Below are 15878 nucleotides of genomic sequence, written 5' to 3'. Positions count from 1 at the left end.
ATAAATTGTGATGTAGCTTTAAATTAGAAACCAATCCTGTCTTCTTTCAGCTTATTTATCTCTATTCTGAAATTGCCTTTCTCATAATGATCAATTAATCTCCTAAGAATTTTTAGCTTACAGCACTAGTCTGCTATAAATTGTGAAACTTTATGTATGGGATTAATCTGTTTATGTAGTACTATCTGCCTTATTACATTTTTAGAAGAAAAATTAATATTTAAGTATTGTAAATAGTACAGAACCACTGACTTGTCATATAAAAGGGTGTGCTTCAGTAAGCTCCCCCCACACACACATACTACTAATAAATGCTAGCCTAATTGTCTGAGTAGATTATCTTTCCAGATAAGAAGCTATAGGTTTAAATCTTATGGATTTCACAATTAGTGTTGTACTGCAGAAATCTTTAGTTAAGCACACTGAAATGGAATATGAAAGTGAACAAATGAATGTAGTACTTGGTCAAAAGAATGAATAGCTGAAACAAGCAGGTGTCTTTCTATAAACAAAAGCAAATGAACAAATGAGATACTATCCCTAAAAGAGTAATTGGTGGATTACATAAGTAATGTGCTGTATTTAATATTTTCCTGCAGCCACATTGTCAAGGAACAATTTTGAACACCTAGGGCAATCTCAACCTGACATGATGAGATTGCTTAGTGATATGCAATTGCAAAATGTTTAACTTAGCCTCTCAAGCCTCCTAACAATTCAACAGCAGCAAATTGTTAAGCATTTGACCTGATTTGTTTTAAAGTAATACAAGGATGAAACTGTTTTAGTTGTTTCATGTGAGATTTCTAAAATAAAATTTTATATTCAGTGCTATACCATTAACTAGTATAGTCATGTTTGTTATAGCTCTCTTGCTATAACAAATGCATGCTAACTAGGATTTGACTGTGGTGATTTCTTCTACTCCTTTTACATAATCTGTTTATTGGTCTCCTAATCCAAATACTTGCTTTCTGAATAAAGTCCATTCTTGGAATAATTCAGTTTTCTATCTAAAAATTGACCATTATGCTGACCTTCCTTGGTTTCCTACCAAGTGTGCAAAAGCTGTTCCAGATAATTCAGCACATCCCAAGTGATTAAAGTCATAAATCAGCTTTGTGCTGTCTGTATACTATAGTTTACAACATTGAATATAAAATCACTTTAAAAGGGACAAGTACAGAAAACTTGCTACTTGCTCATGATCTTTCTACTTTTGTGCAGATGTCATTGTAACATTACCAAAGATAAGGCAAAACTATGACATGAACTTCACTGGCTCCCCTACTTCAACTTCGCAGATCAAGCTGGAAGCTGATTCATTTGCCATCAGTCATGATCTCACACAAATAATCAATCTACCAACCAGAATACCACAATCCTTATCATTCAACCAACATTGACCTTTCCTTAAAACGAGGTCTCTCTACAATAATGTGGATGTTTGCTCTCCACTTGGCAGTTCTGACCACAATTTTAATATAGTCTCCTTCTTTACAGTTCATCCTCTTCCTCTCAGCCTTATACCCTATTACATTACAATTGTGCCAACTAGGATGACCTCCAGAATTTTTGTCTTTTTCATTGTCAGATTGTTTTTGTTCTCCCAGTCCAAACACCTGCACTGAACTAATAACTGTAATGAGAGTTCATTCTCCACTCCAATGCAAACCCCTGACCTTTATCTGAGCCATAGTTCTCAAAAATAAATAAAAGCCTCTGCTGTCTCCATGATAATAGTGCAGCTTGTTTTCAATGGCTTAAATTAAGCTCCAACTTCTAATTCAACACAACCAGAAATGTTACGGAAAATAAAGAGATTCCAAAACAGACTTCATAAGAATAAAATGCCATAAATTTGCTCCTGCTCAACTGACAGTCAAGCCTTCTGGTCTCTTGCTAAGGCTGTTGTGCATAAATTCTGCCTTCCTTGTTGCTACCCAGATGGTATTCCTCCAGTTGTGCTCCAGAATTGATACCCATCTTATATTGGCTATATAAACTATCATATTCTACTGGCATCTACCTAACAGCATGGAAACAAGCCTGTACCCAAAAAGAGGCAACAAAAGCCTACCATCTATCAATCCATTGGTCATAGCTAAGTACTTCTGAAAAGTAATGGTTAATAATTGAAAAGGTTATCACCAGTAGTGTTGATACACTAGCTGTTGATAATAGCTACTTGGAGGTGATTAGTAATCACTGATATTTGATTCTGCCATTCTCATTCTACAGCCAACCACCTAGCTAATATTGTCCACTTTGAACATGGGTCATGGTAACATTTGGAGAAACTCGTTATCACTCTTGATATTTCAAAGCCATTTGATGTATGAAGCCAAGGTTCCCTTAACAAGCTGCCTTCTTATGGCTTCCCCTAATCGGATTTCTCATTAGTACTGGTGTGCCCCAGTGTTCTCTGCTCTCACTAAAGCTGTTCTTCTTTAACATCAATGATCTCCTTTCTCTTACTTCAAATTTTAGTCACAGCTTTGCTAATGATGGTACTTTTCCTCTTCCTTATTTGATAAACCTTGTAGTACCCAAATGTTAAGATGTCTGAAGATCTTCCATAACCAATGGCTTGAACACTGACCTTTTTTAAATGGGGTGAAGACAACTTAATAAATTTCATTCCCAAAAAAAAAAAAAACTCAAGCCTGCATTTATTACCTGCAAGAAAAATCCTATTTTCATTTGTAATTCTAGTATCTTTTCAAGATAAACTTTCTCTTCTTGACTGTCACATCCAGTTAATCCTGGCAAACATATTACTTGTAGATTCTTTCACCTTAGAAAAAAACTTTTCCATTCTAAACACTACTTCTCTTCCTCTCAACTCCTAAGACTTTGTCTCAAATCCAACCATCTTTGAATTACTGTTCTGACATTTGGAGTAGAGCATCTAAAATATCCACAAGAATTCTTGATCAAATTCAGAAGAGGATAATATGCTTAATAACCTTTCCATCATAGACTCCATCATTCACTTTAACATTGGTGCTCTGTTTCGGCACTGTGCTTTTTTTTCTATAGGTACTCTCATGGCCACTGCTCCTCTGAATTGGCTGTTATTCTTCTATCTCAACACCTGCATACTGTCCAGCTCCTCCTCTAAGAAACAGATAAACATGTTAATTTTTTTTTTCTTGATGACTTGCTCACATGTGGCACTGCTGTGTTATAGGTCTTTGGTGTAGGTGTGTGTTATCATTAAAAAGGAAAAAAAGGCACATTGCCTTCCCTGTATACCAAGAATATCTTATTATTTTCCAATCTTTCTACGGGGAAAGCAGAATTGTTAATAGCTTGAATAACAGTTATGCAACTGACATTTCTCAGTTGTATTCTAAATATGTACTCCAGAATTAACACCATCCTAGCTATGTGGAAGCAAGACTATTGAAAGGAGTCTGCCATGAAACTACTGTTCCTTTAATTTCTCAACGATCATAGCAGTGACTTCTTTGGTATCTAGAAGCTTTTCAGTTAATAACCAGTATGGATTCTGCCTCTCTTTTAGAGTTGTTTTTCTCTCTGGACAGATTTAATGACAACCAAGTTTTTTTTTTTCTTTCACTTGTAAGACACCATACTAACAGAATTTCTTCATTTCAGATCTTGAGAATGGGGTTGTTTTTAAAAAAAAAAATAAATAAATAAATGAATGCCCTAGGTACCAAATGGAGGCAGGCTGGAAACTACCCATTTTAACAGATTTGTGAATTTAGTGTAGTACTGTGACAAAATATGAATGGTAGATGCATTAATTATTTTGGTGTTACTACGTGTAAAAACTTCATGAATTTGAAGTGTTTAGGCTAAACAAGATAAATGTATCATAACAGTTAATGATAGTTTGATTCTAAGTAAAGAATATCCCTATTCACTTTTCCTTATCTCTGCATTCTTATTTCAGTGAAGTTATTCTCTTCCGTCCCAAGAAGTTCCACAGTAAATTTGAAGATAAAGAAGTCAAGTTTGAAGGTTCTGCAGATAAGAATGAACTAGAAAAATTTGTTAAAAGCAATTAGTAAGTATTTGCTCTTTTATAATTATTACTTGAAACAGTAATATTAAATAGAACAGTTCTGTGTGAGCCCACTAAACTTTTACTGTTACGATATGGGTATCATGTAATTGGACCTACACAAGTGTACTTCAGCAACGTTTATGCTTCAGTATTTTCTCTGAAGCATAAACGTTGAAGTTTAACACGATTTTAAGACAATCGTGTTAAGAACCTAGGCATCAGAACAGTTGTCTGTTCTGCCAAACTGATCCAAAGAAATTTTACTCTTCAAGATTTGAACCTAAATCATTGAATATAGTATGTACTTAGGTTTGAATACTGAATCCTTTGTATTCTCCTCCTAACAGCCTTGCTCTCTGAAGAGTTCTCTGAGCACTACTTTTTTTTTTTTTTTTTTTTGTCCATCACCTAATTTCTTACTTATTTCACTAGGTGTTCATCACTGCATATTTGATGGTAGGCTATAAAAACTATTGAAAGCATGGATAAAAATCCAAATTAAATCGTGGCCATTATTATGGTCTTGTGACAAAGTAAGATTAGTCATGATTGATCTCTCTTTAATGTAGCTACTGTGCCATGCTCAAATGATGACTATAAGGAGTATCCTAAATAACAATTTTTCAATTAGTGTCAGTAACACTAAGAATATTATTATAACTAACATATTTATTCAGTGGTTCTGTAATTCTCTGCTATAGAATGAACTACCAATTATGAATTATAAAATCTTTTAAACTTACAATTTTAGAAACTATTTTTTATCAATTGGAAATTCACTAAAGATGCCATTTTTTTCTGTGTATAAAACAAACCCTACTTTTTCAAGCACTTTTTCACAATTCTTGGTGAAAAGCTTATATGCTGGTTAAACATGATAACTAATAAATAAAGAATTGACAGCGTACACCAGAAATATAAATTAAAAAGAACTTTAATAAATACTTGCTGATATTTCGGCAACATCACGTTGCCATCTTCTTGGGAACTTAAAATAAAGAACAAGTGCACGCAAGTGCTACATAACAGCAAATGAGAAACAAAGCGAAGAAGCTGTTTTCCTAAAGCCCTGATGGTGCCCCCTGGTGGTCTATATTGGTAGTTTTTGGGTTTAAGTTCTAATATGTTTCCCAAATTACGGGCAGTCTTATGCACCCAAATTTGTTGAGGTTTGGCATGTTCCTAAGGGCTGAGGCTGATTCCATGAATAGTCTTTCATATTTGAACTTGCTGCAGTGTATTACTGTGGCTTTCTTCCACCTTATTCTGTGGTTGGTATCCAGAGCATGGTCTGCAAGCCCAAAGTTGCTGTACTGGTGAAATCAGATGTTGTCCTTGTGTTCTGAGATTCTGATATTTGCTGTCTTGCCTGTTTGGCCAAAGTAGGACAATTTACAGCTGCAAGGGACCTGGTATACACAGAGTAGGTCTAGGGGAAGTGGTTGGTCTTTAGTCGAGTGGATAAGGGATGCCAATTTTCTATATGGTCTGTAACAGGTGGTTAAGTCATGTTTTTTTAGGATCTGTAGATTTTTTCCGAGGTATCTCGGATGTAAGGGATGGTGATGGATTTAGAGCAATCTTTTTGGTTAGGGGGAGGTGGGTTGTGGATAACTGGTTTAAGTATTTTTTGGGTTGGGGGGTAGCCATTGGCTGAGAAAGTGTTAAGGATGTGATTTAATTCAGTGGTTAGGGCTTGATCATTTGAACAGATAAGTTTTGCCCTGTTTAATAGTGTCTTAATAACTCCGTATTGTTGTGGGGGGGGGGGGGGAATTGTTGATGAATGTATCTGCCTGGATGGGTTGGTTTTCTATAAACTGAGAAAACCAACGTTCCATCAGGTTGGTGGGTGTCAACCTGATGGACCCTTGTTTTTCTTTTTCTAGGTTTTTGGTTGTTTAAGTGTGTTAAGGAGAGGAGTGTATCCAGGCCATATGGCCAATTAATATATATTTCTAGTGTATGCTGTCAATTCCTTAATTATTAGTTTTCAAGCCCACAATTAAGAAATCGATATTTTAAACATCTCCAATGTCTAATCAAACTCAGTGGGAAGAGGTCCAATCTCTCTCTCTCAAGCTTTATTTCCATGTTCTTATGTGTAATTGATGACTTGTAACTTGAATTTTGAAGAATGACAACTGTTTTCTATTTTCGGACATTTTTATGGGCTAGTGCTCAAAATATTGTTAATGCATTAACTTACCTTGCCAATGAGTTGTAGATATCTGAAGCTTTCAGAGTTCTGATTGTATTATTCAGAATCGGCCATTAATGTCGACTGTTAACAATACAGCACAGGGTAGTGATAGGTAGAAGCCTATTCCCGGAGACAAGGTACCTGCAGTTTCACCATGACAGTCATAGGTCTCTCACTTACCCCCTTGTGTATAAGCCAACACCCAATTTTTGGTCTAAAAATTTTTAGAAAAAAAAAGTTATACATAGGGAAAAATATGGTAAGTTGATAATCCTGACATCTGTTTACTACTTATTAGTGTGAAGGGGGGAGATCTCTGTTCTTCCCCTTATCTGCCAAGTGATTTAAGATAACTTTCTTTATTTTGTATGTCATTAAGGAAATTTTGTTGCTCACACTAGTCTCTTCTGCTCATTGTTCACATACTTGCAGAATAGTTAGTTTTCTCTTTACTAGAGCTGGATGATTATTATTATGTAACACCTCCAAGGCGTCCAAAGACTCGTCGAGGGAGGACACTACAACTCTCAGTCTACCCCACCCATAACTATCATCATCTTCCACCATCTCCCTAGCGATTTTCATAGACAATCGCAAACATCCATGCCCACGGCAGGATTTAAACCCGTAACCTTTCGACTGGAGAGTTGATACACTAACCACTCAGGCTGGCCTTTCAAAATTGTTTCGCTGGTTATGTTTGATTCATTTCTGTTATTCTTACCAGTCTCTTTTTATTACCTATGTATGTATATATAATAAATAAATTGCATTAAATTTTGGCATTTCTAACTGGCTGTAATTGAAATTTTGCTTTGTCAGTTGCTTATGTCTGCCTTTACTTGCTGATTTGTCAGATGAATATTCTTTTCACAGTACTTTGGACCTTCATAATTCATCCAGCCAATTCTGGGTTTATGAAATCTGTTTCCCTGTAAACATTGTCATTATACAAGACAGACAGTACTAAGGTACACTTGCAATAGTGCCGCTTAATAATTTCTCTTAATATACCATAAGTTTTTTAATTTTATCCTTGATGCTTTCTAATTATAATTTTCCTTCTTTAGTCATTGTTTCCTACAGAAACAAATGATCAGTCACAAATTAATGAAGTAATTAAGAGACCATTTATTTTGATACTGAATTGAATCTTGTCTCTCCCCTCAAACTAGGTTCTTAGTGTATTGCTTATCACAAAATTCCTAAAGAAATTCGCTGTTTTTTGTAATATTAGCTATTTCATTCTGTCAAGATTTTAATTAATTAGTCCACATAATATTACTACTTCCTCTACTATGGTAATATCCTTCCACACAGCTATGCACACTTATGCATGATAGTAAAATTCTTATCCTAAATAAGAATTCAGTGCATCATTGATTTGCCTCTGAACAGTATCTTCCATGCAATATCTGGCTGAATTTCTCTAGTTAATGTCTGGTTAATAATTTAAACAGCAGATTTAATATGCAAGATATGCTTCAGTGTTCTCTCCCTGTCTGCTGTTAAGGCAAATACCCTTCCTATTACTTGGAATATCCCTTGAAATCTAAATCTATTTAGTCCAGCAGTTACTCAACCTTGCAGCCTGCAGAGCTGTTTGCATGCTCCTGCACTGTCAATTATTAAATAAAGAAAAAATAAAATTGAAACTGGAAAACATGTCTTCTCCTAGTAATATTTATTAAAATCATAAATATTAACATATGTTACACTAAATTTTTTGTGATTCCTTTATTTTTGAGTGAAATGTTATCCACTCCAATTTTGTGCATGCATTTTATGTAATTTAATCTCCTGGCAACCTTGCGCTTGAGTGATGTCACTGGTAATAAATGTTACATGTGTAATTATCCACTTTAATATAGCAAGTATAAATTTTTATAGAAAAAATATTGGTGCCTGCGATTCTTCCCAGTCTCAAATGTGCCCCACAACTGATCTAGTCATTTACCATTATTTAAAAATATCACTTTTAAATCTTGCTAAACTTGATAGATCCACTAGTATTTAGGTGAATACCATTTGCTACCAAACTGTGTCAGATTAAATTGCAATCATGTGCACAATTTGCTTAGAATCAAATTAGCATGCCATTGATTACTTGCTAATCAAATGTGGGCATTATATTAATTTTTTTTAAACTTTCGACTTAAGTACAAAAATTGTCTTTTAAATAACTTCATTTTTATTACTTTCACACTAAATTATTTCATCCATTTTCATTGCACAACACTTTATTTAAAGTGCTTGGTTTAGCTCTGTTCCATCATGCTGAAATAATATTCTTGTGATCTAATCTGAATGAAATGTTCTTATCCTTTAGCCATAATGGAAAAGTGGTGTCGTTTGGTGGGATTCAAAATACCAGTTAGATTTTATTACAACTCTTAATGTAGTCTATAATAGTGAAGAGGATGTATAATGCTAGCTGCTTTATGCTTTAATATTAAACCATTTTCATATACATGTTTCAACTCCTGACTTGTAGCTTAAGGAAAGAGAAAGACCAGTGAAGCCAGAACAGGCAAATGCTTTATCCTTCAAGTATTACTGTGTAGCTCAGTGAAAGTGGTATTTGCATCTTCTGCACTAGGCCACCAGTTCAAAGTTCAAATCCAGTTATTGACTAGAGGAATTAAATTAAATTGAGAATCATTATTCTCTGCTCCACAATGCCAATAAAATTGTTCTGCAGGATATTTAATCACTTATCAACTATTGCTCTTCCCAGTTTTGCATCATGAAACAACTGAATATCCCTGTCCTCCTTTAAATTTTCCTCTATATCATTTTTAATAATAAAAAAAAATTTAAAGGGGTCCTACTATATAACCTTGAAGTACATCACTAGTTGCCCTCATTCTTCTAGACTCCACTCCACCATGCACTACTCTGATCTGTCATCCGCTCCCTTATCTATGTGCTACTAGCTATATATCCATTCATTTTCTCAACTTTTGTAATAGTTTTCCAAGTGGTATTCTGTTATGCCTTTGCAAAGTCCAGTAGTATCATAGTGTAGCCATCTCATTTATCCAATTCCACTGTCACCTTTATTATAAAATGTGAATAAATTACTAAGCACGACCTATCCCTTACAAAACCATGCTGCTCACTATACAATGTTGCATCCTTATCGACTCACTTTTTGATTTTACTTTTAATCAATATTTTAACAACCACTCCTGATATATTAATTGGTCTATAGTTTGTCATATCTGTTTTGGAGCCACCTTTAGGCAATGGAACCATCTTTCCATTCTCCTGGAACCCTGCCAGAGCAGAAACTTGGAATGAACAACTTCATTACACCCTCTGTCCAAATACAAACCGAACTTTTGATAGAAAATAAAGCACGAGACGATTATAATTATTCAGATAATTTATTTCAATCAATATATTCTCCCTTAGCTTTGATACAGTGTTTAGCATGGTCAATTAATTCGTTAAATGAGTTTTTTATATGGGTTTTTGTGATATTGTTGAGGGTCGTGGTTACTGCCACTTGCACGTTTTCAATGGTGTCGTATCGCTTTCCTTTCATTGGCAAATGAAGTCTGGGGAAGAAAAAGAAGTCATAAGGTGCTAAATCAGGTGAATATAGCAAGTGACAATACACAAACTTCGTTTTTGCTCAAAAACTATCTCACAATGTTAGAGCGATGAGATGGTGCAAAAGTGACCAGCTGCCTGCATCACGATATTCATGCCGTATGCGATGAATTCTCGCTATCAATCGCTTCAAAACTTAGAGATAAAACTCGCAATTGACCGTTTGGCCAGGTGGAACAAATTCTTTGTGAATAATGCCCTTGGAATCATAGAAACAAATCAGCATTGTCTTTACTTTTGACTTCTCCAAGCAGATGCCCCTCTTCTGGTTGTCTTCACTCAGCACTCTGGCACTTTGTTTCAGACTCATACTCACCACATCACTTTTTGTCACCAGTGACAATTGTTTCAAGGAAGTTTGAGTCCTTATGAGCAGTTTTAATGAGGTCCTTGTGGTTTTTAATTAGATATATTTTTTGATCGTCAGTCAACTTGTGGGGAACAAATCACGAATTCAATTTACAAAGGCCCAAACTCTCGGTCAAAATGTTGTGCAGAGTTGATTTTGGAATCCCACTGATGGTTTCTGGTTTCCTTTGATGAAATCATGCCCTTTTTGGGTGGTAACTTTGCTCAGTCCAGTTTTTGGACGGCCCGGCTTTTTGTCGTCAAGCGTCTTGTGACCACCTTAAAATCGCTTAAACCATTCGTAAACTTGAGTACAGGATAAGCATTCATCACCGTTTTGCTTTTTGAAACATTTGATGCATTTCGATAAAACTTTTACTAAGTTTAACACAAAAGTCAATTGCAGCTCCCTGTTTGAAACTCATTTTCCGACAGTTTGTCAAAACACAGTCGCTCTTGGTACCATAACTTGGCTTCTAATGAAACAAGTGTCATAAATAGTTGACACAACACTAAAGAAGGTTGCCACTTTTGTCAACAAAAAGATACAACAGGTGGCGCCACTAGTTCTATTTTCGAAACGTTCGGTTTCTTTTTGGACAGAGGGGTGTATATATTTGCCAGTTCTTTTGCACATCATATAGTACAGATTGATATGTCATTCAATCCAACTGCTGTATTTACATTGATATTGTTCAATATGCTGAACTTCTGCTGTTCATCTATATCAATGTTTCCCAAACCAACAGAACACTTCACAAATCCTGAAATTTTAATGGAACAACTTGGTTATTTTGTAATTAATTATTAACACATTACAATATTAATAATTATGGCATAATCATAAAGAGTATTAGTACACTTATATATATGGTGTGACATTTTGACAAATATAAAATTACATTTAAATCAGTTATCAATCACTGGACTAATGAAATCTTGTTCATATTGTAGCTTCCAAGGCCTACATCATTAAATTAATTTGTGCTCATTTTCATTGACATTTCCCATTCTGATCTCCAAAAATTTATAATATAAGTGCTTACGAGTGAATGCTGACTTTTCTCCTGTGTGCTTGGTAGTTTCCCCCCCCCCCCTCCTTTTGTACATCCTGGAGATTGCTTTGTAGGCTGGTGGTGGATGACTCACTATCTGTTGCATCAAACACCTTCAATAAGAGATTTCTTAATACCAAAATTAAACAAAGTCCCTTGTCTCTTATTCATATTAAAATTTTAAATCTGCAGGCCTACAATACGAACTTGCGAAGAAAGTATTCAGTATTACTAGATTTCAGGACCAGATACAGACTAACTTGATCTTCAATTTTAGTGGAAAAATTTTCTTTTATACTTCGTTGCTGATTGGTCACTAACATTTGCAACACAGATATTATTTCTTTCAGTTTTGAGAACAGAGGATATGCTGCCCATTGTTGTAATCAGCTTGCAGGCAATTTTTATGATTGGTCATAAACAGCGGTAGTTTCTTTCCCGATTGTTGAAAGATTTCGATGTGTGAAAATTAACAATACACAGATGTTATTAGGCATTCTGGGTCTGAGCTTTTGACATAATCATGTATATTATTCTCCTCAGAATATTTCTACTATAAAGTATTTATTCATGAAAAATGCTTAGAAAACTAAAAGGACAAATTCCAGGAGAACTTCTTATGGAACACTTGTTCACAGAACACAGTTTGGGAAACCCTGATCTATATCAATTTTTATATGCATTTGTCACATCAAATTGCAAAATCATATATCTGAATGACACACTTTGCAATGTGATCACTCAGCAACTCAACTATTCCTTTTTGCTTCTGTCACCTTCTTATTATCAGGATTTTTAAAGCCATCTTACCATATCTATGTCCCCATAGTGGAAGTTTCATAATTGCTATGCTTGCACTCATTGTGTTAATCTTCCTATGGACCCCCTGCCCTTTCCAGTCTATAGCAGCAACCAACGATATATTTTATCCTATTGGCCTCTCACACCAGGCAGCCTCAAATGAACCATCTTCCCCAGGCCAAAGATCTTTCAATTTTAATTTTTTGGTGCAGTGCTTCAGCTATCATCTGCAATATCTCTATCCTCCTTGGAAATACAATACCCTTTACATTCTATCAATGTAATTATAGGCATCAGTGAGACCTGGCTGATAGCATGATAATTTTTGGCCAAGTCATTTGAATGAGAAACCTGTGAAATCTCATTCAGCATTGCATAATTATTTCTGTACACTAATTTTTCCCAGGAGTGGCCAGGGAAATCTATATCTCTGGTTTCCCTGGTTTTTGCACTTCCAAATTCTCCCTTTCTCTAAACATTAAACTCCAAAACCATTTAAATATGCAGAGTTAAGCATATGTACTCCATGTATCTATAAACTGCACCCCATTCCTCCTTAAACAATCTTCTCATTAGCAATTATGGTACTTCTCAACCCTGCTGCCTTGGCATGATAGGACAAACTATATTACATTAATTTCTTTAATGTAATTTCAGGCTATTACTATGACAGAACTATATTGCTAAGTTTATATTATTAATCTCCTATCAACAGTTTTCCTCCAAATTAGTCTGTTACTTATTAGCATTCCAATATTATTATATCTGACATTTTTGGGCATCTAAGGCACTTCTAACCTAACTGATCTACCTAAACCTTGTGGCATAAAAGACCTGCTTTGCTAATATTTTCTCATTCATTATTAAATGAAAATAAATCAATTTTACCAACTTTGCTATTGATGGTATCTGCTCATTTCCCAAATCTTTCTCAGATCCATAGTTTAAAACTGATTTAAAAACTATCTTGTATTGTGCTAGCTTACTGTTAATTCTAATTTTTTTATTATTCCATATAAATTTATTCAATTGGCATCCCACAACTGTGCCTAATAGATGAAATATCATTTGCATATGTTCTCCATTTGAGAATGCAGCTGAAGTTCTGTTTCTGTTTATTTTTATAGTGTTGGTCTTTTTATTGCTGATTTTCATGCCAAATTTGTTATGATGTATAAATTAACTGACCTGATCACTTAATAATTGAAGAAAATATTTCAGAACTGCTGTCTGCACAGTTGCAAAACTAAAATGAACCCTCTCAAGTGAATAGACTACAAGTGGCTATCATAATATCTGCTAAAAACCATATCAATAAACAAGAGGAAAGAAAAAGAAAAAATGATGGATAACTCAAGAGGTAATCAACCTTTTTGATAAAAGAAGAACATGGAAAAGAAGAGCAAATGAAGAAGAAAGGTAAAGATATAAAACTTTTGATAAAAGAATCAAACAGTTATGTAAAAGATTGAAAGAAAACTGGATAAATAGGCAGTGCACTGAGATGGAAGAATTACAAAACAAGAACAAAACCAGAGAAGCATTCATGAAAGTGAAAGAACTTAACGGAAAAACAAAATGCACAGTTCTAATAACATCAAGGACAAAGATGGAAACATACTCCTTGATAAAGAAAAGATAAATGGAAGATGGGTGGAGTACTTGTCAGATCTCTATGATGATGATGATAATGGTAACATGTTAGATGATTCGTGACATGTTAAGTTAAACATAACAACAGATGCCACTCTACCCACAAGAAAGGAAGTAGACATGTAATTAAGAATCTTCCTAATAATAAATCTCCTGGGTGTGATAATATTCCGGCTGAGCTGCCAAAAGCTTTGACTGGCAATAACTATTTAGTGGAATCCATTCAAAACATCTATAAAACAATAAGATTTCCTGAAGTTTTTACATTTATCTGTATACCATTTCCAAAGAAACATAATGCACAAAACTGTGAAGATTACAGAACTGTGAGCCTAATATCCCATGCATCTAAAATTTTAACCATCGTTAACAAACAAATTGAAAGAGCCATAAGCGGTGAATTGAGTGAACAACAAAGGATTCAGCAGAGGAATGGGAACCATTAATGCTATCCTGGAACTAAAAATACTAATAAAAAGGTCACTTGAAAGAAATAGGAATATTTACATGTGCTTCATAGGCTTTCAGAAGGCTTTTGACTGGGTAAAACATAATAAAACGTTCAATATATTAGATAAATTAGACAGAAGATCGGGTACTTAAGATTATAAAAATGATTTACACCAAACAGAAAATGCAGCTGTTTAACTCTGAGACTTTTGAAGTGAAAATAAAGAGGAGTTAGATAAGGTTGTATCCTTTCACCAAATCTATTTAATATCTATAGTGAGACTGATGAAAAAGATTGAAAAACAAAAAAAACAGGAATTAGTATCAATGGTATAAAATACAACAATCTTGGATATATATGCTGATGATACCATTCTAATAGCAGAAAACAGAAACAAATTGATCAAATTACTGCAGCTACTAATTGAAGAAGGTAAAGAATTTGGACTAGATATTAATGGAAAAAAAAACCAAATTTATGAAAATCTCAAAAGAAAGCTGATCTGAGCCAGAAATATTTATAAACAATATGAAAATTGAACATACAACAGAATCCACTTCTTAAAAATAAGAACAGCCATAGCTAAAGATGCATTCTGGAAAAATAAACATCTGCTCAGAAGTTCTGTGAGTTTAGAGACAAAGAAAAGAATGATAAGAACATTAGTGTGGCCAATTTTCACATATGGAAGTGAGACCTGGATATTCAAGAAGAGAGTAAGACAACAGATAATGGCCTTTGAAATGCGGTACTGTAGGAGAGCTCTGAAAATCCAATGGACAGAACATCTGACAAATACAGATGTCCTACAGAGAATGAGAACGCAGAAATCTTTATTACAGGAAATGATCCAAAGAAAGATGAGATTGGCAGGACAGAGGATTCTAACAGTTTTAGAAGGAAAAATTATGGGAAAAGGATCAAGAGGCAAAAAAAGGATATGGCTTGAAGATATAAGATGACCGACAGGATCACATGGCTATGCAGAAACAAAGAAAAGCCACCAACAGAGAGAACTAGAAGGACGTGCTGCACCCTCTCACTGAGGAAGCTACATGAAGATCACTTAATCATTATTTGTTTATGAAGTTAAAACATGGAAATGCACGTGTTTTGTGAAACCATTCAGAGCATAGAACCCTCAGTATTATAATACAAGCACTTCCATGGAGTCAAAGACTCATCATGGGAGGCCCAATCTATCATATCTCTCCTTGAACTCATTAACAGACAAAGCACTTGCAGCTGACTGGCAACCCATTCCACTCATTTAACTTTCCAAGCAAAAAATCTAGTCCTTGCACCCCTACTAAATACACCTTTTGTTCAACTTTCAGGGATGTTCCCTTGTTCTGGTCTCTTTAGTCAAGTGCTGAAGCATTTCCCCTGCATCAGTCCTATAAAACCATTTAAGTAATTAAATGTTTCTATCATATCCTATCTTTTTCTCCCATCAACCAACTTCTGCAATCCACACACCTCAATCTATCTTCATAGCGAACATACCACAGGCCACTTGTATTTCCTCGAATACAGTGCTATCAATATGATACATGGATTGTAGCCTATTTTATCCACAATGCGAAACTTTACATTTCTCCACATGAAATTGATACCTATTATTTTTTTTTTGCCACACCGACAGCCTATTTAAATTATTCTGCAAGCTCTCCACATTGCCTTGATTAACTATTACTCTACCTAATTTTG

General features: G+C 34.7%; 1 protein-coding gene across 1 annotated transcript in view; it reads left to right on the top strand.

The window, feature by feature from the left end:
* Positions 1–15878, top strand: part of ERp60 (disulfide-isomerase A3) — a 95270-nt gene that overhangs the window by 53396 nt on the left and 25996 nt on the right. The window contains exon 6 of the mRNA XM_090404500.1: positions 3926–4039. Within this exon, the coding sequence (XP_090260626.1) occupies positions 3926–4039 (114 nt within the window). The remainder of the gene's footprint in view (positions 1–3925; positions 4040–15878) is intronic.

This window comes from Typopeltis vanoorti, chromosome 14 (genome assembly GCF_054136105.1).
Source record: "Typopeltis vanoorti isolate ZY-2024b chromosome 14, IOZ_Tvanoo_1.0, whole genome shotgun sequence".
NCBI classification, from domain to species: Eukaryota; Metazoa; Arthropoda; class Arachnida; order Uropygi; family Thelyphonidae; genus Typopeltis; species Typopeltis vanoorti.
Note: the sequence above shows the minus strand (reverse complement) of the source record. Positions and strands in the feature narration are given on the sequence as shown.